This window comes from Anguilla rostrata, chromosome 4 (assembly GCF_018555375.3).
Source record: "Anguilla rostrata isolate EN2019 chromosome 4, ASM1855537v3, whole genome shotgun sequence".
NCBI lineage: Eukaryota > Metazoa > Chordata > Actinopteri > Anguilliformes > Anguillidae > Anguilla > Anguilla rostrata.
In genome coordinates, this window is record NC_057936.1 from 38,570,773 (window position 1) to 38,592,293 (window position 21,521).

The 21,521-nt window shown below is 47.8% G+C and overlaps 1 protein-coding gene across 1 annotated transcript in view; it reads right to left on the reverse strand.

The window, feature by feature from the left end:
- The window catches only part of kmt2ca (lysine (K)-specific methyltransferase 2Ca), a 149,859-nt gene that overhangs the window by 5,008 nt on the left and 123,330 nt on the right, over window positions 1–21,521 (reverse strand). The window contains exons 46-59 of the mRNA XM_064334063.1: window positions 19,103–20,770; window positions 18,299–18,499; window positions 12,577–12,741; window positions 11,879–12,017; window positions 11,605–11,749; window positions 11,076–11,254; window positions 10,730–10,866; window positions 9,233–9,425; window positions 7,673–7,812; window positions 6,664–6,768; window positions 3,589–4,729; window positions 2,768–2,904; window positions 1,796–1,926; window positions 25–193 (exon numbers count right to left, since the gene is read on the reverse strand). Coding sequence (XP_064190133.1) covers window positions 25–193; window positions 1,796–1,926; window positions 2,768–2,904; window positions 3,589–4,729; window positions 6,664–6,768; window positions 7,673–7,812; window positions 9,233–9,425; window positions 10,730–10,866; window positions 11,076–11,254; window positions 11,605–11,749; window positions 11,879–12,017; window positions 12,577–12,741; window positions 18,299–18,499; window positions 19,103–20,770 — 4,650 coding nt within the window. The remainder of the gene's footprint in view (window positions 1–24; window positions 194–1,795; window positions 1,927–2,767; window positions 2,905–3,588; window positions 4,730–6,663; window positions 6,769–7,672; window positions 7,813–9,232; window positions 9,426–10,729; window positions 10,867–11,075; window positions 11,255–11,604; window positions 11,750–11,878; window positions 12,018–12,576; window positions 12,742–18,298; window positions 18,500–19,102; window positions 20,771–21,521) is intronic.

Genomic DNA, 21,521 nt, shown 5'->3' on the forward strand with positions numbered 1-21,521 from the left:
AGCAGTTAGCAGGTTTCTGCTCACCTGGATGCCAGAGCGGGCCAGGTACACGTTGCTCTTCCACTCGGCCTTCATCTTGCGGTACTGGGAGGACTTGGAGTGCACAAACTGCTTGCTGTACGGGGTGCTGATCTCCCCGGCGACTGTGCTTTGGAAGAACTTTGAGGAGCAGATGCTGGTCAGGGTGTGAGGCCTACAGGAAGCAGAGGGTTCAGAACAGACCAGAGAGGAAAACAAAACCCTCAAATTCACAATGAGAGAATTAAACACCTGATTAGTCAAAGACATGGGAGGGGGGGTTACAAAGCAGCAAGGAAAGACAGTTAAAGAGATCGGAAGGACATGCGGCAAGCATTGAGGCTCTTAAGAGAACACCCAGCATGAACATATAACCATTCATGCAATTTTCAATATTTGAATACTGACTTCCGTAGGGTGTTACAGATTGTCCTCCAAAAACCCGGAAGTAAGTTCGCATTTTTGAGCCATGGTTTCCCTGGTCAGATTTCCAATGCTTTTTTCCCATAGGGATTTCGTTTTTTGCCGGAAATATGGTCTGTGGTTAACGTACTCGTTCTATGAGAAATTACACCCATTAATATCTCAACAGTGAATTTTGAAGCCGTTATGTGCTTTAAAAAAGTAAGTTGCTAACTAGTTGCTATATTGAAAGGTTGTTGTGTGCAGGTGGGCTAGTATGGAAATTAGAGCGACGGTTGCCGAAAGTGACCATTGTGGTAGTTTCTATGTAGCAGATACAAAGCAGAATAACAGAAAACAAAATCCCTATTGGGAAAAAAATCATTGGAAATCTGCCGAGGGAACCCATGGTGGAAGAAACATCCAGGTTGGCCGACAAAAATACGTCATCATTGAAACACTCTATCATCAAAGAAGTCAGGCTTTTTGGTGCAGTGCTGTATTTGTTCCCCAGTGAAAAGAGGAGATTCTAATAAATATTCCCAGATATTTAATTTGATGTTTCACTATTAATGTTTAAAATCACTTACATGTTCATTTTTAATGTTACTTACAGCAATACAAATTAAATCCATATCAATAGTTATATTAGAGGGATAAACCAGAAGTGCACCATGTGCTCCCCTCTCCTGGTAGATTAAGGAATTTAGTGGAGGTTCTCATCCAGAGTGACAACACTTCAATTTTATTCTTTCTGTGTGAGCACTGACTATAAAAGGTTACAGTGTAATTACTTTTAATGGAATTAAAATCTGTTTTGTTTATTGCAGGCGTTGCTGTGAAAACAGTGCGTGAACAGGATTTATGGATTATATCTATTCATTTAAATAAAATCAAACACACTAGGAGCATTATAGCAAGCCAAGGCCTCAAACTGAGAGACAGACCTGAAAATAGGGACTTTAAGCATCGACTGCTGCAGGTATAGCTAAGGTAATCAAAAATAAACCAGTGTTCTCTAGCGCATGCGTGAACTTGACTTGCACCTGTCTGCCGCCGTAGCCTTCAGATCTACTACATGAATTATTGCTTCCCCGTAGTTTCCCCGCAGTAGTAGCAGGCTGCAGATGGGAGCAAGTCAAGTTCACACACGCGCAAAAGAGCACAGATTTATTTCCGTCACCGTAGCTGTACCCGCAGCCGTCGATGCTTGAAGTCCGTACCGGCTTTGGGGGGGGGGCGGAGGAGCGGAGGACGCGACACGGAGGTGGAGGGTGCGCGATGTGGGATTGGGAGCGGGAGCAGGATCGGGAGCGAAAGCGCCATGGGGGATAAAACAGATGTATAAAATCACACAGAACACCTTAACACAAACCTCTTGACGTGCGAGCTGCCCTTGGGCTGGGAGCGGGCGGAGCCGGTGGGGTTGAAGGCCAGCGGCAGCTCCATCAGGGGGTTGCGGCCGTAGCGGAAGGTGTAGGTCTCGCAGGCCTCCACCCCCGGGAGCTGGAGGAACACAAAATGGCTCCCACTTATTTCCACTACATTTTTGCAATATCTGGCACTTCTTACGTGAAACGTCGTACGCGATCCATCTTCGCGTAGACGATCAATAAAAAGTAGCCTATTGGTTAATGTGGATACAATATATCACTTGCTTGTAATGTTTTTAATTGTACACTCTCCCTGATAAATAGCTGAATAAGATAATTGATTTATCAGTCTGTCCCAATTTAGACAGGTGATAAGATAACCGCTGGAACTATAAGTGCACGCAATTCCTTCTTCTTGCATTCAATCCTCAACCTACACCTGTCTTCCAGGCACCTGGTGCTTGTCTACCAGGGCACAGCAGATAAGACCAGGCAAGCACACGTGTGGAGCAAGCTGACCACCGCACGTACCATCAGGATGAAGTGGTGCTCCACGCTTGTGCTTACCCAGAGACTACACTAAAGGTTTACTGGAGCAACGAGGCTTCATTCTTATTCCAAAGTGGCAGGGCCATAAATGCTAATGCAAATGACAGGCTTCCAATCAGCATTCTGGGGCAACGCGCAGGAAAATTAACTCCACCCTTTGAGTGATGGGCATAAAAGAACATTGTGCCCATGTAACCTGAAAAGGACATTAGAAGCTTATTTAAAAATTACAGCACATCGATCGCAATGTAAATTATACTTCTTAGGTTCTAGCTGCCACCACACTGAGTTTGGCTGCATACGTGCTTTTTGAACCAAAGAACTTTGAGTCTAAAACAACAATGATGTCATGGCCTATGGACTGCAAAGACAAAAATGGCAAAGTGGGTCAGTGTGGGGGAGTTTTAGGGGAGCGGCATTCTTACCGATTCTATGATCCTGGTGACGGCGGAGGTGGTGAGGCCGAACAGGTCCTCTCCTTTCAGGTAGACGGGGAAGAGCTTGAGCATGCCGCACTCAGTCCTCCGCTCCGCTACGGGACCCAACACCTGGTCCCACACTCCTACGGGGAAAAAAACACATCACAGCTTGACTCGTAGACCTCCCAAAAGGAAAGGCTCGCACGACCCCCACAAACCTGCCAACAGTGACCCTGGAGATGACCTAAAACTGAAACGTCTTCCCACCCCCCCTCTGAACATGAGGCTGAAGATACATTTTTAAAAAGTCATACATTTTTAAAAAGACGTGGATTTTCTTACTCTTTTGGGTCATGCAAGCCTTTCCTGCTGTACGTTTCTATGATGCAGCAATCTTTGCTCCCCATATCGATTCCATACAAATAATTTACAAACTAATTAATATGATTGAGGGAGACCTCTGGGTCTTCAAACACTGTAGCTCAGGGGTGTCAAACTCCAGTCCTGGAGGGCCGCAGTGTCTGCTGGTTATTGGTGTGTTTCAGCAAAAGTGATTCATTTCTGTCACTGATTGGCTAAAGAGTCCACACACCTTGTTCTCAAGGCCTTAATTGGCTGCTGATAGAACAGCAACCACAAACACCTGCAGACACTGTGGCCCTCCAGGGCCGGAGTTTGACAACCCTGCTTGTAGTTGCTCACCACACCAGGACATTAGACAAGCAGTTAGCACCCACTGCTTTCCACGCTGGAGACCGTTTTTAAAACGGTCCTGGCACTTTTCTGTCGGGCTTCAGGAGAAGAAGAGAGGGGCGTGGCTGCGGTACCTTTGGGCGTGGTGTCGGTGAGGACCAGGTCCCGGTAGCCCTGCTCCAGGACGCGGACGCTGAACTCGGGCCGGCCGTCCCGCTCGTCGACGGCGCACATGTAGCGGCAGCGGCGGTTGCCGTGGCGCATGCTCCAGTAGATGCGGCTGGCCTCGTAGCCGGCGGGGAAGATGGCGGCGGGCGCGTGGAAGGCGGCCATCTGCTGGGGCAGGAGCTGGCCGGCGGCGTGGAGGACCAGGCTGCCCACGCGGAAGGTGCGGTCGCGCCCGCCCCGCCGCACCGCGCTGGCCACCTGCCGCGCCTCGTCCCGCTGCACGTACACGCGGCGGAAGACGGCGAAGCAGCGCAGCTCCTGGCCCTGGGCGCCCCCCCGTGGCCGGTGCTGGTGGCACAGCATGGTCTTGTCCTTGAAGAAGGTGCACTGGGCGCGGAGGGCGCAGGTGAAGTGGTAGACGTTGGCGCAGCGGAGGCGGTGGCAGCCGCTGGTGGCGCCCGTGTGCTGGCAGTACGCGCACTTGACGGACAGGCCCCGCCTGAGCGCCAGCTCCACGTTGATGAGGGCGCCCGCCTGCGTCTCGTACACCTCGGTGGACCACAGGGCGCAGTTGAGGTGCACCCACAGGTCCAGGTCCAGGTTGAGCAGGCGGGCGGGGCCGTCGGTGACCCCGTCGCCCTCCTCGTGGCAGAAGCAGCACTGGCGGAGGTCCCGGGGGAGGGGCTCGGGCCGCAGCGACGCCCCCAGCCGCCGCAGGAGCTCGTCGATCTCGCCCTCGTCCGGCTGGCGGAGGTCGCCCTTGGGAACCACGATGTGGACGCTCCACTTCCGCCAGCGCAGGCCTTTCCACCGCTTCCCGGGAGACTGCCCCGGGGCCGGCGATCCGTCCGTGCCGTTGTGGACTGCCCGGGGGCGGGGCTTCAGCTTGACCGTCACCTTGAGCGGATCGGGCTTGGGTTCCGCCTTCAGGGTGGCCTCGGGGGCGGCGACCGGGAAGGATATGGGCGGAGTGGAGGGCGGGGACTGCTTGGGCTGCAGCTGGGCCAGGCAGTGGACATCCAGGGCGGACATGTTGTTGCTGTAACGGTGCTGGATTTTAAAAGGGCTCTCTTTAACCATGGAGTTTGAGGAGATGGTCACAGCAGGCTGCGAAATCAGGAAGAGGGGGGGAAAAGGCTTATAACCAGAATGCAATTAATGATAATAAAAATCATACATATACTACGGAAAAAAAATGTTATTTTATTTTTCACATGCAAATAAACACAAAATACCACAGCTGTCAAAGTCTTCATTTTTTAAAGTACAAAAAAGAAAGAATGAGCACTCCACTCCACCAAACAACTTGACAATGTTAAGAGCGGTTTGTTTACATGCATCAATTATTAATGTTACTTCAAACTAAATCACAATTTATCAGAATGTTTGGAACATTTCAGGTTCCCTGAAAAATTGATGGTCATTCAAAGGCTTATGCAAGAGTGTTCAACCAAACCACTGCATAGCAATTTGTCACTGAAACAACAAAGTGAGATTGTGGGGAGGATGTGAGTACAGTGAGAGTGTGGGGAGGATGTGAGTACAGTGAGAGCACAGTGAGAGTGTGGAGAGGATGTGAGTGCAGTGTGAGTACAGAGTGAGAACAGTGAGAGCGTGGGGAGGATGTGAGCACAGTGAGAGCGTGGAGAGGATGTGAGTCCAGTAACAGCATGGGGAGGATGTGAGTACAGAGTGAGCACAGTGAGAGTGTGGGGAGGATGTGAGGGCAGTGTGAGCATGGAGAGGATGTGAGTACAGAGTGGGCACAGTGAGAGTATGGGGAGGATGTGAGCATAGAGTGAGAGCAGTGAGACTATGGGGAGGATGTGAGTACGGTGTGAGCACAGTGAGATTATGAGGAGGATGTGAGTACAGAGTGGGCACAGTGAGTGTGAGGAGTATTTGAGTAGTGTGAGCACAGTGAGAATGTGGGGAGGATGTGAGTACGGTGTGAGCACAGTGAAAGTGTGGGGGCGATGTGAGTACAGTGTGAGCACAGTGAGAGTGTGGGGAGGATGTGAGTACAGTGTGAGCACAGTGAGAGTGTGGGGAAGATATGAGTACAGTGAGCACAGTGAGAGTATGGGGAGGATGTGAGTACAATGTGAGCACAGTGAGAGTATGGGGAGGATGTGAGTACAGAGTGGGCACAGTGAGAGTATGGGGAGGATGTGAGTACAGTGTGAGAAGAAGTAATGAGTTGGGAGGATGTGAGTACATGTGAGCACAGTGAGAGTATGGGGAGATGTGAGTACAGAGTGGGCACAGTGAGAGTTGGGAGATGTGAGCACAAAGGTGGGGAGGATGTGAGTTCAGGTGAGCACAGTGAGAGTATGGGGAGGATGTGAGGCAGTGAGAGCGTGGGGAGGATGTGAGTACAGTGTGAGCACAGTAAGAGTTTGGGGAGGATGTGAGAACAGTGTGAGCACAGTGAGAGTATGGGGGAGATGTGAGCACAGTGAGAGTATGGGGAGGATGTGAGTACAATGTGAGCACAGTGAGTGTATGGGGAAGATGTGAGTACAGAGTGGGCACAGTGAGAGTATGGGGAGGATGTGAGCACAGTAAGTGCATGGGGAGGATGTGAGTTCAGTGTGAGCACAGTGAGAGTATGGGGGGGATGTGAGTGCAGTGAGAGCGTGGGGAGGATGTGAGTACAGTGTGAGCACAGTAAGAGTTTGGGGAGGATGTGAGAACAGTGTGAGCACAGTGAGAGTATGGGGGAGATGTGAGCACAGAGAGAGTATGGAGAGGATGTGAGCACAGTAAGTGCGTGGGGATGATGTGAGCACAGTGAGAGTATGGGGAGGATGTGAGTGCAGCGAGAGTGTGGGGAGGATGTAAGTGCAGTGTGAGTACAGTAAGAGCATGGTGAGTGTGGGGAGGATATGAGTACAGTGTGAGCACAATGAGAGTACAGTGAGAGTATGAGGAGGATGTGAGTACAGTAAGAGTGTAGGGAGGATGTGAGTGCAGTGCGAGTACAGTAAGAGCATGGTGAAAGCGTGTGCTATGGGTAGTGTAGTCCAGCTGTACTGCACCTTGCGCTCGTTGGCCTTGGACTGCATGGCAGCAGAGTACAGAATGAAGCAGTTGTGGCTGCAGAAGACCAGGCTCCCCTCCTTACCCCAGCTGTCCTGAGAGTCCTGTAGGAATACCCGTATACAGCAAGCATGAATACAGAGAGAGAGCAAATGTGTGTGTGTGTGTGTGTGAGAGCATGTGAGCGTTTGTGAGAGTATGTGCACCTGCACATGAGCGGTTGGGGGTCTTATCAGGAGAAACGGAGGCCATCCACCTCTGCATCACTGAAAACTACTGGAAAGGAGGCTGGATCCAGAGCAAAGATCAAAGGCTCCTGCTAAACAGGCCTTTGTTGATGCCCAAAGCAGCTGTTAAATCTGCATTTCATATGTGCATCAAATGCACCTCACATTTGAGTTACCTGAATTTCATGAGATAAGCTGTTTTCAAACTCTTCTGTCTCTGCTTCAAAACCGAGCCCCAGTCCTGTCCTCTCCTCTCAGTGTTCCTATCGGTAAGCCTTCCTAATTGCTCGAGGAGGGAACATTACTCTCCGATGGGGGAGGAATCGCATCATCACTGAACTGCACTTAGTGCCCTCAGGGTACAGACTGTGCTTTTTTTTTTGTTTGTTTTTTTTACTGTGGTGCTCATGACCTCATCCATATAACCTGCTGGTGAACACCGCCCACTCGCACATCATACATCACGCCGGTGGGAGGGGCCAACCAAAGAGATTGAGTGTGAGGCTTCATTAACATCGCACTCCAAGGCAGGGGTGCCTTGCACTGTGCACAGCCGGCTAGCACAAGCCAATCAAACGACATTGCTTTCCATAGCAAAGGGCTATGATTGGTTAAAATCAAGGAGTCACCGACTACACTGGTCCTTTCACTGGTACACTGGGGATTTGAGTCTCTCATTTAAGGACTGAACGTAAATACATCTTACAGCACAGTACAGCTAAACACAACTGTGAATGCAAATTAATTCTGCAAATGAATTCTCAAGTGGCCGGTGGCTTACCTGGGCGACACAGGGCAAGTCTCTGACGGACTTTCGCACTCCGTTTCCCAGAACCACCACTTTGCAGTGGCAGCACCACTGTGCTCTCAGCTCTGCGTCTCCTTTCCCCGTCGTGCAGTCGCCCCCGATTGCAGCCGGACCTGAAATGCAGACCTGCCAATCAGTCGCTGCAGCCCCGCACTGATGAGCATGCCACCGTCACCCGCAGAGACCGCCAGAGTTCTCGCTAAAAATAAATCGCCTGGGTGTTTGTTTCTCCGTGGTGGCCAGGCAGAAATCAGCACAGGGGGCTGTGCCTTGGATCTTGAGGACATGAAAGCCAAAAGACAGCATGGGAATGGAATAGCTGAAAACTGTATATCTATTACAGGCCATTAGAAGCCATTTTTCAGATTGCTAAAGACATACTATGCACAATGTTTACCTCGAAAATACTATAAAATAACCATGCTCAGTCACATCTACGATGCACTTGCTGTCTCTGTTTTTGCGCACGTTTGCTAAAAGTCTGCAATGTTATTTTCTGTGTGGGGAGGGGTGAGTGTGGCTACAGAGCCAGTGGGGTGGGATCAGGTTTCAAGCAGAGAGTTTGTAGCCAGCTATAGCAAAGGCGGAAATGAAGAAGCACAAGTACAGCAAAACGAAACGACAAGCTGATAGGGCTCGTTCCAAAACCAGAGACAACCTTGGAACAGCTTTCCCTCAACGCTGACAGCAATGGAGAAATGGAGATACAAAAATAAAAATAGCATAACATATAAAACCATAAAACCGAGGTGAGTGGGTAGGGTTGAGGAAGGAGGAAGAGACTTCTTTGATTGTAAACACACGACCACAGCAAGGCTAAAAATCCTGCATAGTATGCCTTAATTGCATTTATATCTCTGGTAGTTTCAGTCTGTTTGCTATATGATTAAATATTGACATTTTATTTGGTATATACAGACTTTAATTTTTTTTTCGGGCTGCTGCATATCAAAGTGAAAACTGGAATAGAAATGAAGGCAATTAAATATGACTATTTCAAAGAGTGCAAAGAGCCTGCAATTCTCGTTTGGGCAATGAAGATGGCAGACTTTGTTCATTAGAAAAGATCAGATATCACACACTTAAAAGCGAGAGGGTGCACTAACGAGATCTAAAATCATTACTTGTTTGCATTCACACGCTACAATCTTAGGATAGACAACAACACGCATCACCATCAGAGACCAAAAAGACCATGTGATCCAGACAAAATGGGGTCCCTCGACAACTAATAAAGAAATACAAAGAGTGCTAGCTAATCCAGGTGAAGCATAACTGGGGGGAAAAATGAGACAACTATAAATCATCACACTTGGGCCTGTGTATCTGAAAATGTAAATAAATAAATAAATAAATAAAAGATGATGAAGAAATATGAAGATAAAAGCAATCCCACGATGCCAGAAATGAAATCCCAGCCTAATTCAGTGGGGTTTCTCTCAGTATTTCTCCCTCCGTTTCTTTCACCCAGTAAGTTGGTTCCGAGATGTTACAGAGTACACTCATCCTGGCCGTGCAGACGTCACTGCTCACCGTTGCTTCTGGGAGTGACGGTGACCTGAGATGACACCATCCCCGGGGGCCTCAGGAACCTCATGATGCCCTGGGGGCCAGTGCCGCCGAGCAGCATCAGGGGGCCCCTGTCAGAGGCGCTGCTGACCTCGTAGCTGCCGGGGATCTTCACGCACAGCAAGTCTGCCACCGCCGCCACCACGCCCGGAATGTTCTGGAATGCAGCAGCCCGAAACGGTTAGCTGGCCGTCCTCGCCACGATGCGTGGAACCTTGCTGCTATCAGTCCCACAAGTAAGTTTTCTAATCTAATCCCTGTTCCCCCCCGCCCCCCATCCACAGCCACCCTTCACTCGCCCAGGGAACGGATGTGCACCGCTGAATGAGAAGGACCAGTCTGGCCACAGGCCTCCATAAAAGTGTTTTCTTCTTGAAATCTCCACAATTTTACTTGTAATCAAACAATGTGGTTAAAGTGAGCATGCTGCACTTTTATTTAAGGGTATTTTTTATAGTTTGGTTTCACCATGCAGAAATGACTACTTTTTTTATATGCAGCCTCCCCCCATTACAATGCACCATGACATTTGGGCATATTAATGTTATGTAAATTACATTAGTCATGTTCAATTCTTTTTCACACATCCTTTGCAGGCAATGACTGCTTGAAGTCTGTGACCCATAGACACCACCATGTGCTGAGTATCTTCTCTAGTGATGCTCTGCTAGACCTGTACTGCAGTCATCTTCAGCTCCTTCTTGTTTTGGAGATAGTTGCCTTAAGCTATCTCTTCAGCACATGAAAACCATGCTCAATTGGATTCAGATCTCAATAATGACTTGGCCAGTCAAGAATTATCCAGTTCAGGTTTTGAAAAAAACCTTTGTTGCTTTAGCAGTAGTAGGCCTCCTCACATTGCCCCTGCCATCACTCTAATGCGAGTGAATCTTGGTCTCAGCTCTCCACACGTCCTATTTACAGAACCGTGCAGGCTCTTTCAGGTACTTCTTAGCAAACCGTAACCTGGCCCTCCTGTTTTAGCGGCCGTTCTGTTTGTGAAGTCTCCTGTGGACAGTAATGATGCTTTTGTACCAACATGATGAAGCTCACTGTACAAGCATCCAGTGACACCATTTTAATGTTCTCAAACTGGGGACCTTCAAAAACTACACAACATTAGGAAACAGGCTCTGGAATAAGGGTAACATATCAGCAACAGCATTTGTAGCTTAAAAGGGAATTAACTGAATGACTTTGGAAAAATCATACCGAATGTGCAATCAACGTCCAGTCAAGATTAATTAAATTGGTTAAATCCAAATGGGCTAGAACAGTACAGAGTAACGGAGAGACTCGCCCTCATAACAAAGAGATTTCCAGTTCAATTCCAAGTGGTGGCACTGTTGTTGTAACCTCAAGAGAGGTCCTTGCTTCAGTGTATATGGAAAAATAAACATAAGCTGTGTAAATTGCTCTGGATTAGAGTCTGCTGTCCAATCCCAACTTAAAGCCACTCACCTGTGCTGCAGCTGGGTTCAGGCTGATCGCTATGGATACCAGTCCTGCTTTGGAGCAGTTAGAGGGCTGTCCATACAGTGACCCGGGGAACACGCTCTGAGGCTCCATCTTGACTTCCCGCTGCTTGGCTTCAGTCGCTGAATGACAGAGGAAAGGGGAAGGACACAGTCAGAAAATATCTTGTGTTATACAGGCATCCAGCAAACCTATTTCAATGTTTCCATACTGGCTACCTTCAAAGCTAGTCAACATCAGGAAACTGGTTCTGGAATAAGGGCAATGTAATAAGCAAAAGCATAAATAAACAGCTCATTTTAAAGTGGGGGGGGAGGGGGCAGGAACTCACCTTTACCACTGGAGCTGGGGAGCAGGGGGAGGACTGGGGAGGGGGCAGGGGATGGGTGCTCCTCTTTCACCAGAGACAGGTCGGGGTAACGGCTGATCTCCACACCGACCACACTTTCAGGGGAGGAGGAGGGGACAAAGCTTTCCGGGGTGTCTCTTTCCTCACAGTGTTCCTGTCCCCTGTGTGTGTGAGACAGACAGAGAGGGAGTGGGGGTGGGGGGTGAGAGGGAGAAATATAGAAAGAAAGAGACAGAGAGGGGGGGGAGGGATAAAGATGGCAGGGGGAGGGAGGGGAGGGAGGCGACGGAGAGAAGAAGGGAGGGGAGAGAGACAGAATAAAGAAATAAATGAGAGTTGACAAGAGCATGCAAGAAAGCCATTAAAAAAAGTAACAATTGAAAGAAATAGAGGGTGCCAGAAAAGGAGGTGGAATGCAACAGTCCGCGTTCCGTTCTGAGTGCTGTGCCTTTGCGCTTTGGCCGGGTGTTTGCCATTAGTGTATGGGATGAATTACACTCCACAGACCCACCTGAGCTCCTCCTGATTGTTGTGGGGGGGTGTGGGGAGGGAGGCGGGCACGTCCACGCTTTTGGGCCCCTGTGCCATCGCTCGCGCCAGCAGGTCCTCGGGCCTAAACGGCGTCTGGAGCTGCTTTGGCACAAGGCTTTTGGCCGCTGAGGGATACAGGAATGAACATAATGACCCTGAAATTTTCCGCACCTGAAGAGCATTTACACTTTGTTTGTATACTATGGTTTATTTTGACATTGTGTGTGGTTGAAGGTCAAAGGCAGTGTCCCTACCATCATGGCAGCCCATGACCGCCGCTTTTCTGGCCAGCTCCTCGGTGGTGGCGAACCCGTTCACCATCTTCTGTCGAGCCAGCGGGGGAGGGGTGGGGGGCAGGGAGGCTGGGGGAGTGGGGGGGTTGCTCAGGTTGTTCTGTTGCAGAAGGAAGACCAGAAGCAGTGCGCAACAGTGAACACAAACCCACCACAAACCCACCACAGGGATAAGCACAAGATTCCATTTCCCTCTACATCTACTGTAACTTTTACACACTTAAACACCCATAGACCGTGTGGTGCAGTTTGTAGGGTAGCTGACTCTCAACCCACATACAAATCCATTCCATTTCTATTGATTCTATTTCTATTTGAGACCTTGGTGATCCCACTCTATCTGCTTTCCCCCATCTGAATGAAATGAACATATAGGGGTGCAGACTGGCATTCTCTCAGATATTTAACGCAGTAGACTATATAGCACTCTGAGCCTCTTTCACAAGGGCACAATGTAGAGCCTCCAACCTGGGAATCAAACCAGCAACTATTATCACAGTCCCACAACCTCACCTGAATGATGATGAGATAAAGCATCTCACTCTCCCTCTGTTCCGATCCCCCTCTCTCTCCTCCTCTCTTCCCCTCACCCCCTCTCTCAGAGGCCTTTCAGCCATTCCGGCTCAGGGGCAGGACCCCGGGCTCGGGGCGGCAGTTACCTTGTATATGAGCTGGGAGTAGTAGTCGGACACGCCGTCCAAGGAGGCGCTGCCAAAAGCGCCGGAGAGGCGGCTCTCCCCGTTGAGCTGGCCGCTGCCGTAGGGCGGGAAGTGGGCGAAGCTCACCCCGATCATGGGCTCCATCAGCGGCAGGAGGGACAGCTGCTGTGGAGAGAGGGATGGGGGGGGGGGAGGAGCGGGAGGAAAGGGAGAGAAGACCATGACTTTACCGATAGGGACAGAGACTAAGGGAACAAGAGCACCCCCGCCCATCAAAAAAAGAATACTTCCAGTAATTTCTCTCATTACTGACCGCAGCCTCCCATTTTATGTCTATCACAAAGCAATTTCTTTTCAAACCAGGTCTGTGTCGCCAGAATAACAAGAATTTAATAAGCTGCTTCATGCTACTTTGCTCAGAAACTGAGGGACATAAACCTTTTCCCTTTGTTAACGGTTTTAAAATAATTATTTTTAGTTTAAATTTTAGATCCTATTTAGGCCTTCAAACACTTCCATTAAAACATTATCACAAATTATTCTTACCGACACAGAAATTAACATCTAATTAAAGCAATTATGAGTCAGAAATGAAAATGGGAAGATTAACAGAAAAAGCTAAACTTTTTGCAAAAACAAAAAGGCAAAACAAAAAAGAAAAATTCTGGCACGGAAAAATTACTGCATGCATAGACACAGACAATCTAAATGTATATGCATGCACAGTCGTTTTTTTTTGCCAAAATGTTTGTGCTCATATATTTTATTTTCTTCCATGAGCACAACCATCAATTTTATTTGTATAACAACAATTTTAGTCCAGAGAGCTACAGAGTCTCCATATAGCTTTGCTTGTGCAATTGCCTGGCCATTACAAGGTTCATTTCAAGCTATTACCAGTCAATAATTATTATTAGAGAAATATTATGGAGCATCCCTTATATGCACTTCATTATACAGGGAATTCCATAATGTTTGGGACAAAGGAATATGTTTTAGTTGCCTCAAGTTCTCTCTTCAGCATATAAAAAGCATGTTCAATTGGATTCAGATTGAGTGAATGACTTTGCCAGTCAAGAAGTTTCTAGTTTTTGGCTTTGACAAACTCCTTTGTTCCATTAGCAGCATGTTTTGGTTAATGACTTGCTGTAGGATGAAGAGTCATCCTATGAGTTTGGAGGCATTTGGTTGAACTGGAACAAATAAGATGCTTCTGCAGCTACTATCTGCAGTTACATCATCAATGAAGACAAGTGAGCCAGAACATGTAGCAGCTTTAGATGCACAAATGGTAACACCCCCACCACCATGTTTCACAGATAAGGGGGGGTGTTTTGAATTTTGACCAGTTCCTTTTGGCCTCCGCATTTTGCTCTTGCTGTCACTCTGATACAAGCGAATCTTGGGCTCGTCTCTCCACAAGACCTTTTCCAGAACTCACCAGGCTCTTTTAGATACTTCTGTAACCTGAAGCTAACTAGTGGTTTTTACCTTGTAGTGTAGCCTCAGTAGTATGGTTTGTTAAGCCTTCTGGAGACAGTAGTCATTGACACTTCCAGACCTGCCTCCTGTAGAGTGTTACTGATCTGTCAGGTGTTTCTTCATTATGGTCAGAATAATTCAGTTATAAAGCATTGAGGTCTTACTTAGCCTATCAGGCCCTTTGCAATTACTGAGCTCACTAGTCCTCTCTTTCTTCTTAATGTTCCAAATTGTTGATTTTGGTATGCCTAAGGTTTGGCATATATCGGTGACTGTTTTTTTCTCATTTCACAGACTGATAATGGCTTCCTTGACTTGCACTGGCACAACTGTGGTCCTTATGCTGATAAAGGACTGAAGATGGGATACTGAAAGCTCTTATGCCTACACTAAAGAAGCAATTGAACACATCTGACTAATCAAAACAGGTGTGAATCAATTTTTCCTAAATGTTATGGCACCCTGGAAGGGGGGGAGGGGGTAGGTATAGAAAGTGCAAAATGTATAAAATATCCTTTAATAAAAGTTTAGAATCTGCATTTTACCCACATGGCCATTGTTCGATTGCAATTAAAAAAGCATGGAGTACAGAGCCAAATCCAGAAAAAAAAGTGTTTGTCCCATACATTATGGAGCTCACTGTATATGTATACAATTTATGTTAAGTGTGTATACATCATGAGAACCACACAGCTTTGAGTGGTTTATTTTGCTTTCAAAAGCATACATTTGCCAAGAAATACAGTTGCTACATTGTCAAGAAAGGAAGAGAACATTACAATATTACATTTATTGCACAGGAGAGTAACTAGCTAAATACCTTATACATGCCATTTCAATTCTTAAAGTTTGTATGTTACTACATATCAAAAAGCAGTGGTTAACTGACCACAAAATTACCATTTTGTAATGGCCATCATAGTCTCCAGACTTGAACCATATCAATAAATTTGCACTTTGAATTGAAGAGGACAAGTGCAGACCAAAGGATCCTGAAACATTGTGTATGGAGGATTGGTCAAATATCCTGCCTAGCATGTTCTGTAATCACAAAGACACCATAAAAGAAGACTCACTGATGGTAATGCTTGCATAGGGGGAAAAATACTGAAAGCTGAATACCTGGACTATATCTGACTTGTTAAAATATTTTTCTTTGAGCAATTTAATTAGTGTAAAAGAATATAGCGCTTACTGACAAATGAAACTAATTAATAGTCACTAATGAGATGGGGTCACACACGTATTCACAAACTACGTGCCACGTACCCCAGCCACAAACAGTAACATACTGTACAAGGTTACACCGGTTGTAACAATGTACCATTTTTGGCAGGGGGTAGCTAGTGGTGATGGGTGGGACCTATGACTGGGACAGTGGCCATGTCACAGACAGGTGGCTGGAGCCTTAAACACATGCAGGGTCTGCTAGCGTTGTCCTGCGTCGTCCCTCAGGTGATTATTCAAATGGGGAATTACCTCAGCAGGTGTGTGAGGTGCACAGCCAGCTGCTAACTGAACTGTGACCAAAACCTCTGGCCCAAACAGGGGGATAAACATCCAACACACGATGTTAACATTCACCACAGAAACAGAGGCCAGGATTAGTGGGGTAAAATCATGATCGATGTATCACTGCCCACTCATTTCAGCTCACATGGTCAAGACGATCTTCTAAAGTTCAAACCAAGCATCAGAATGGGGAAGAAAGGTGATTTAAGTGACTTTGAACGTGGCATGGTTGTTGGTGCCAGACGAGTTGGTTTGAGTATTTCAGAAACTGCTGATCTACTGGGATTTTCACGCACAACCATCTCTAGGGTTTACAGAGAATGGTCAGGAAAAGAGAAAATATCCAGTGAGCGGCAGTTCTCTGGGCGAAAATACCTTGTTGATGGCAGAGGTCAGAGGAGAATGGCCAGACTTGTTTGAGCTGATAAATAAATTTGAGCTCAAATAACCACTCGGTACAACCGAGGTATGCAGAAGAGCATCTCTGAACGCACACCACGTCAAACCTTGAAGCAGATGGGCTATAGCAGCAGAAGACCACACCGGGTGCCACTCCACTCACCTAATGAAGTGGCCGGTGAGTGTATATTAACGTAAAACACTGACTGATTTATTAAATGATTAGCCTATGCTTATGAAGTCCAAAGAAACATTCAGGGAGAATGTGCTTGACAGTTTTCCAGGTATCATAGTCACTGTCATATGGAATCCTCTGGTTATGAACTCAGCTGGTAAACATGCTCATGTTTATTTGCCTTTGCCATCACTTTATCCTGTGTTTAGCTACTGGTATTGAATGGGTTCATATTTGCTCTCTCAGACTTAACCGGTGATTATATTTAATAAGAAACCATCATACTTTCACCTCATCTGCATCTTCCTTTCCAGCTCTCTACCTAGAATCCAGTTATAAAACCCACAATAGCCAGCATGTATGTTCTTATGTGCAACATTGTTCAGACACTGCGCTATGTATAACAAAGTTCCAGAGTCAGCCCTCAAACCTCACTCAGAGCAAGGTACAAGTCGCAAGAGACGTCTGGGTTTTAGCACTGGACTCTAAGTCTCGAGAGACCTCTGAGTTTCGAGCTCTAAGTCAAAGAGCTCTGAGTCAGGTAACAAGACCACAGATCTCTGAGTTTCTAGGAATAGACCTCTGAGTACCAACTCAAATAACAGTTTCTCATAAGCTAAAAACAAGCCCCAGACCACTGAGACGAAGCTGGAAGGAGGGTGCTGGTGTAAGGCAGACTTCGAGATGCAGGTACGCTGCCTAACACCAAAGCATACACATCAGGTTATCTCTGTTTCAACAGCACTTTTCTGCTTTTATAAACAAAATTTCCTAAGCATTCCGGTTACAGGTACTGAAAATGAATGGGGTCAGATAAACTTGTTTTTTCCTTCCTGCAACACTATCCACACTATCCTTACACAGTTATTGTTTGAACTGGGTCATTACCATGCCGCGCAGTGCAGTATCTCTTTGATGCTTGTCATTAACATGTCAGTGCAGTGCAGTACTCGTTTCACTGTGTGAAAATTTTCTGGATATCTGGCATGTTAAATTTCAGTGAAATTTGGGGTGTGCCAGTCATGAGAGGTAGTTTCCCTCAAAAGTGTGAATTTCCAAAAACCTCTGCACACTCCCGGGCCATGCCGGTGATTGCGGATTTCTGGACTCCGATATTCCCAATTAATTAAAAAACTTAGACCTGAAGTGTACTGAGACGTGGACAACGAAGTGTCTGGACAAGAAAATCTCGGAGCACGAAATAATGTCCGGTTCCAACACCAAACTGTGGTCTCTGATATTGACACATGCTGCACATGGCAGGAAATGTGTCAGTTTTCGGATTTATATCCACCCCCGCAAATGTACCTCTTCATGCAGTGTTTAAGTTGGGTCATTAATGTGTCAGTGCAGTGCAGTACCAGTTTGATGTAGCTCATTCAGGTACTGGTGCAGTGCAGTACCAGTTTGACGTAGATCATTCAGGTACTGGAGCAGTTCAGTACCTGTTTGAGTTGGATCATTAACACATAAGTGCAACTGTTTGAGGTGGGACATTAACGTGTTGAGCAGTGCACTATCTGTCGAGCTGGGTCATTAACGTACTTGCGCAGTGCAGTGCAGTACTTGTTTGAGTTGGGTCATTAACGTACCTGCGCAGTGCAGTACTTGTTTGAGTTAGGTCATTAATGTGTTGGCACAGTGCAGTACCTGTTGGAGTTGAGTCATTAACGTACCTGCGCAGTGCAGTACTTGTTTGAGTTAGGTCATTAATGTGTTGGCACAGTGCAGTACCTGTTTGAGTTGGGTCATTAATGTGTTGGCGCAGTGCAGTACCTGTTTGAGTTGGGTCATTAACGTACCTGCGCAGTGCAGTACTTGTTTGAGTTAGGTCATTAATGTGTTGGCACAGTGCAGTACCTGTTGGAGTTGAGTCATTAACGTACCTGCGCAGTGCAGTACTTGTTTGAGTTGGGTCATTAATGTGCTTGCGCAGTGCAGTACCTGTTTGAGTTGGGTCATTAATGTGTTGGCACAGTGCAGTACCTGTTTGAGTTGGGTCATTAATGTGCTTGCGCAGTGCAGTACCTGTTTGAGTTGGGTCATTAATGTGCTTGCGCAGTGCAGTACCCGTTTGAGTTGGGTCATTAATGTGCTTGCGCAGTGCAGTACCTGTTTGAGTTGGGTCATTAATGTGCTTGCGCAGTGCAGTACCTGTTTGAGTTGGGTCATTAAGGTGTCAGTGCTGGAATAGACCATCTGTGGTTCCTCTTCCTTCTTCCTCTTTTTGCAACGGGACACGGTTTTCTCCACGCTTTTGGGCACCCTCTTGTTGCGTTGTTTCTTCTTACCCTGCTCGGGCAACACCAGACCAACCATATCAGGGTTCCTGGACAACTGAACACCTGCACCCATCTTGGTATGACATACAACGACCATTAAGTATTACCCTCGAGCAGGGATGCTCAAATATGGTCTGCAGTGCTACTGTTTTTCATTTTCAACCTCTATTCAGGGACACCAGGGGAGTGAAATGTATGGTCAATCAGTGACATCCATCCAATCAATAACTCAACTATTTATCACACAGGAAGCAAAACCATGAGGGCTTCGAGGGTCCGACTTGGGTATCCAGGACCTAAGCTATTCAGTCCTGCAGTTTTTTGCTGCGCTAACAGAATAGAAAATGTTGCAGGTTGATATTCACATCTAGTAGTCAAAATCCTGAGAAGAGAATGTGTTTCTGCAGTTAACTGTAAAAGCTTCATTCTTAATTGCAAAATGTTTGGAAGCACACTCAAAACCTATTTTAGTGGTGCTGAAATACACTTCTCTATAAATTCCCTCCACCCACGCGTGACTAAATCACATTTACAACATTAATGCATTTTCATAATTTCCCTGGCTCGATCTCAGGTCCTGACGGTACAACCTCAGGATGATTCAGCCGCTCAACCAGAAGTTTAAACAGGAGGAGGAGGAGGGAAATCGCTGCGCGGGTATGAGTCATCCACTCACCGAAGCAACGGCGTCTGTGGGCGTGTGCTTCTGCGGGGTCCTGCTGTCCATCGATCCCTCGTCCTCCGAGTGTGGGCCGTCGTTCGGTATCTGATGGGGCGGGGCATGGGGCGCGCCCTTGTTCTTTAGCAGGTGTTTCAGCAGCTCGTTGCCAGACTCCCCCTTGGTGCTGTTGGCGGGGCTCTGGCCGTCAGAGAGAGGCGAGGCCGCCTCCTTCCCCTCCTCCACCTTAACGGTCTCTGACGGCTCCGCCAGCTTGGACTCCCTGGGCCCACTGCAGTCGCCTGGCTCTACCCTCTCCAGCTTGATTTCTGAGAGGACCTTGTGCTGTTGGTCCGACAAGCGCTCAGACACACCTGTCCCCTCCTCGGGGTCCACGGGCTGCAGGGTGCTCCTTGTGGGGGTGGAGGAGGTATCAGAGACACAGGGGGTGAAGGGGGCGGTAAGGTCAGAGTGTGGGGTGGATGGAGTTTTCACAGGCTCGGCATCCTCGTCCTTTTTCTTCTTGCGGTTCCTTTTCTTCTTCCCTTTCTCGTCCGGGATGATGTTGGAGTAGAGCTGAATCAGTGACTGACCTGACCCAGGGTAGTTCGGGGGCAGGGGCGTGGGCAGCTCCATGCCAAAGGGCGGACCCTCGCCACCTCCCTGGGACACTGCGGCGGGCCCCCCAAACCCCACAGGCCTGGGCTGTCCCAAGGAAAACCCAGACCCCGGCAGCATGGGGTGTTTTGACTGAAAGTTAGGTCCCATTTCGACAGAGAAGTGTCCATTTCCCGGCATTGGCTGACATTCCCCTCCCGGCATGAAGGGGGCGCCAGAGGGCAAGGCCATGAAACCTGGCTGCATACCCTGCTGCTGAGGGAACATCGCCCCCATCTGCTGCTGCTGCTGTTGTGGGGTTCTTTGAGGCTGCATGAAGTCATGGGGCATGTCTGAATTGTAGAAGGCCATCCGGTTGGTTTCAGCTCCCAGAATGCCCGGCTGCTGCTGCTCCATCTCCAGGTGCTGCTGCAGGGTTCGCTGCCGCTCCACCTCCTGCATGAGCTGGACGCGCTGCCGCTCCTGCTGCTCTCGCAGACGCTCCTTCCTCTCCCGCTCCTGGAAGCCCTCGCTAAAGGGGTTGTTGTCATCAAACTTCACCTGAGGGGCTCCGCCACCGTCGCCGTGGCCCGTGCCGTTACCTGCTGGCGCCGCCCCCGCGGGCAGGGGTTTGGTTCCCGCCATAGGCAGCTGCCCAGGCAAGGTGGGCTGGGGCATTTGTGGGGGCAGATGAGGAGGCATTCCGGAGCCCCCCATGGGGCCTGGAGCACCAGACTGCCAGCCTGGGACCCTGGTCATGCGGGGCGGGGCAGGCTGGCCCAAGTGCTGCTGCTGCATTTGCATCATGTGACTCATCATGGGCTGGCCCATGGGCAGGGGCCCAGGCATCATGGCTCCTTGGGGCGGGGCTCCAGGCATCACGGCTCCTTGGGGCGGAGCTCCAGGCATCACGGCTCCTTGGGGCAGGGCTCCAGGCATCATGGCTCCTTGGGGCAGGGCTCCAGGCATCATGGCTCCTTGGGGCGGAGCTCCAGGCATTATGGGTGGCGGCATGCTGCACTGCTGTTCCTGCTCTTTGACCCGATACTCTTCTATTAGCTCAGCATGTTCCTTCTGCTGCTTCCGTATCTTTAAATAAATAAATAAGTAAATAAGTAAGTAAGTAAGTAAGTAAGTAAATAAATAAATACTTTTAGGGCTAGAAAAATAAGCATGAGCATATCCACTGCAAGCACTGGGAAAAGTACAGAGCATTACTATGAGCACATTCTCTCATAAAACCCATAAAATGGGGGGAAAAAAATAAAGTCAGCGCTGTAAAAATCAACATAACCCATGTTGGCCAATGAGCTGCTGACCAACGGCCATACAGTCAGTCCTGTTTATGGGGGGGTATTGGGAGAGAATGATGGGTGGGCAGTATAATTTGGACACCTTGCAAACTCAATTCACATTTATAACTTTGCATATGTAAAACTGGAGCATGTAAATGGCTAATTAGAGCAAATCATAACCAAATTATTTAGACTTACTAATTAAAGCAATGCTTGGGGGAAAAAGAAAAATTTGGTTTATTGAAACGCAATTACTGTATAACTATGTTTGGAAGAAAAATGACAAAAAAAGTATTTACGAAAACAACACAAAAAGCATAATTCTATAACATTGTGGTGTACAGAGAGTAATAATTTGTATTGGTTTATAACACTACGTAAAGCTAATTAGATGAAGTATCATAGATGTAAAATTTACAAAGGGCTATAATCATCTAGTCTATGAAATTTAAAATCTGCAGTAACATGAAGGGTGTGAACATTCACAAATAAAGTTCTGGGGTTTTATTCTACCCATATGAAGGTTATCATGTACTACTACACAA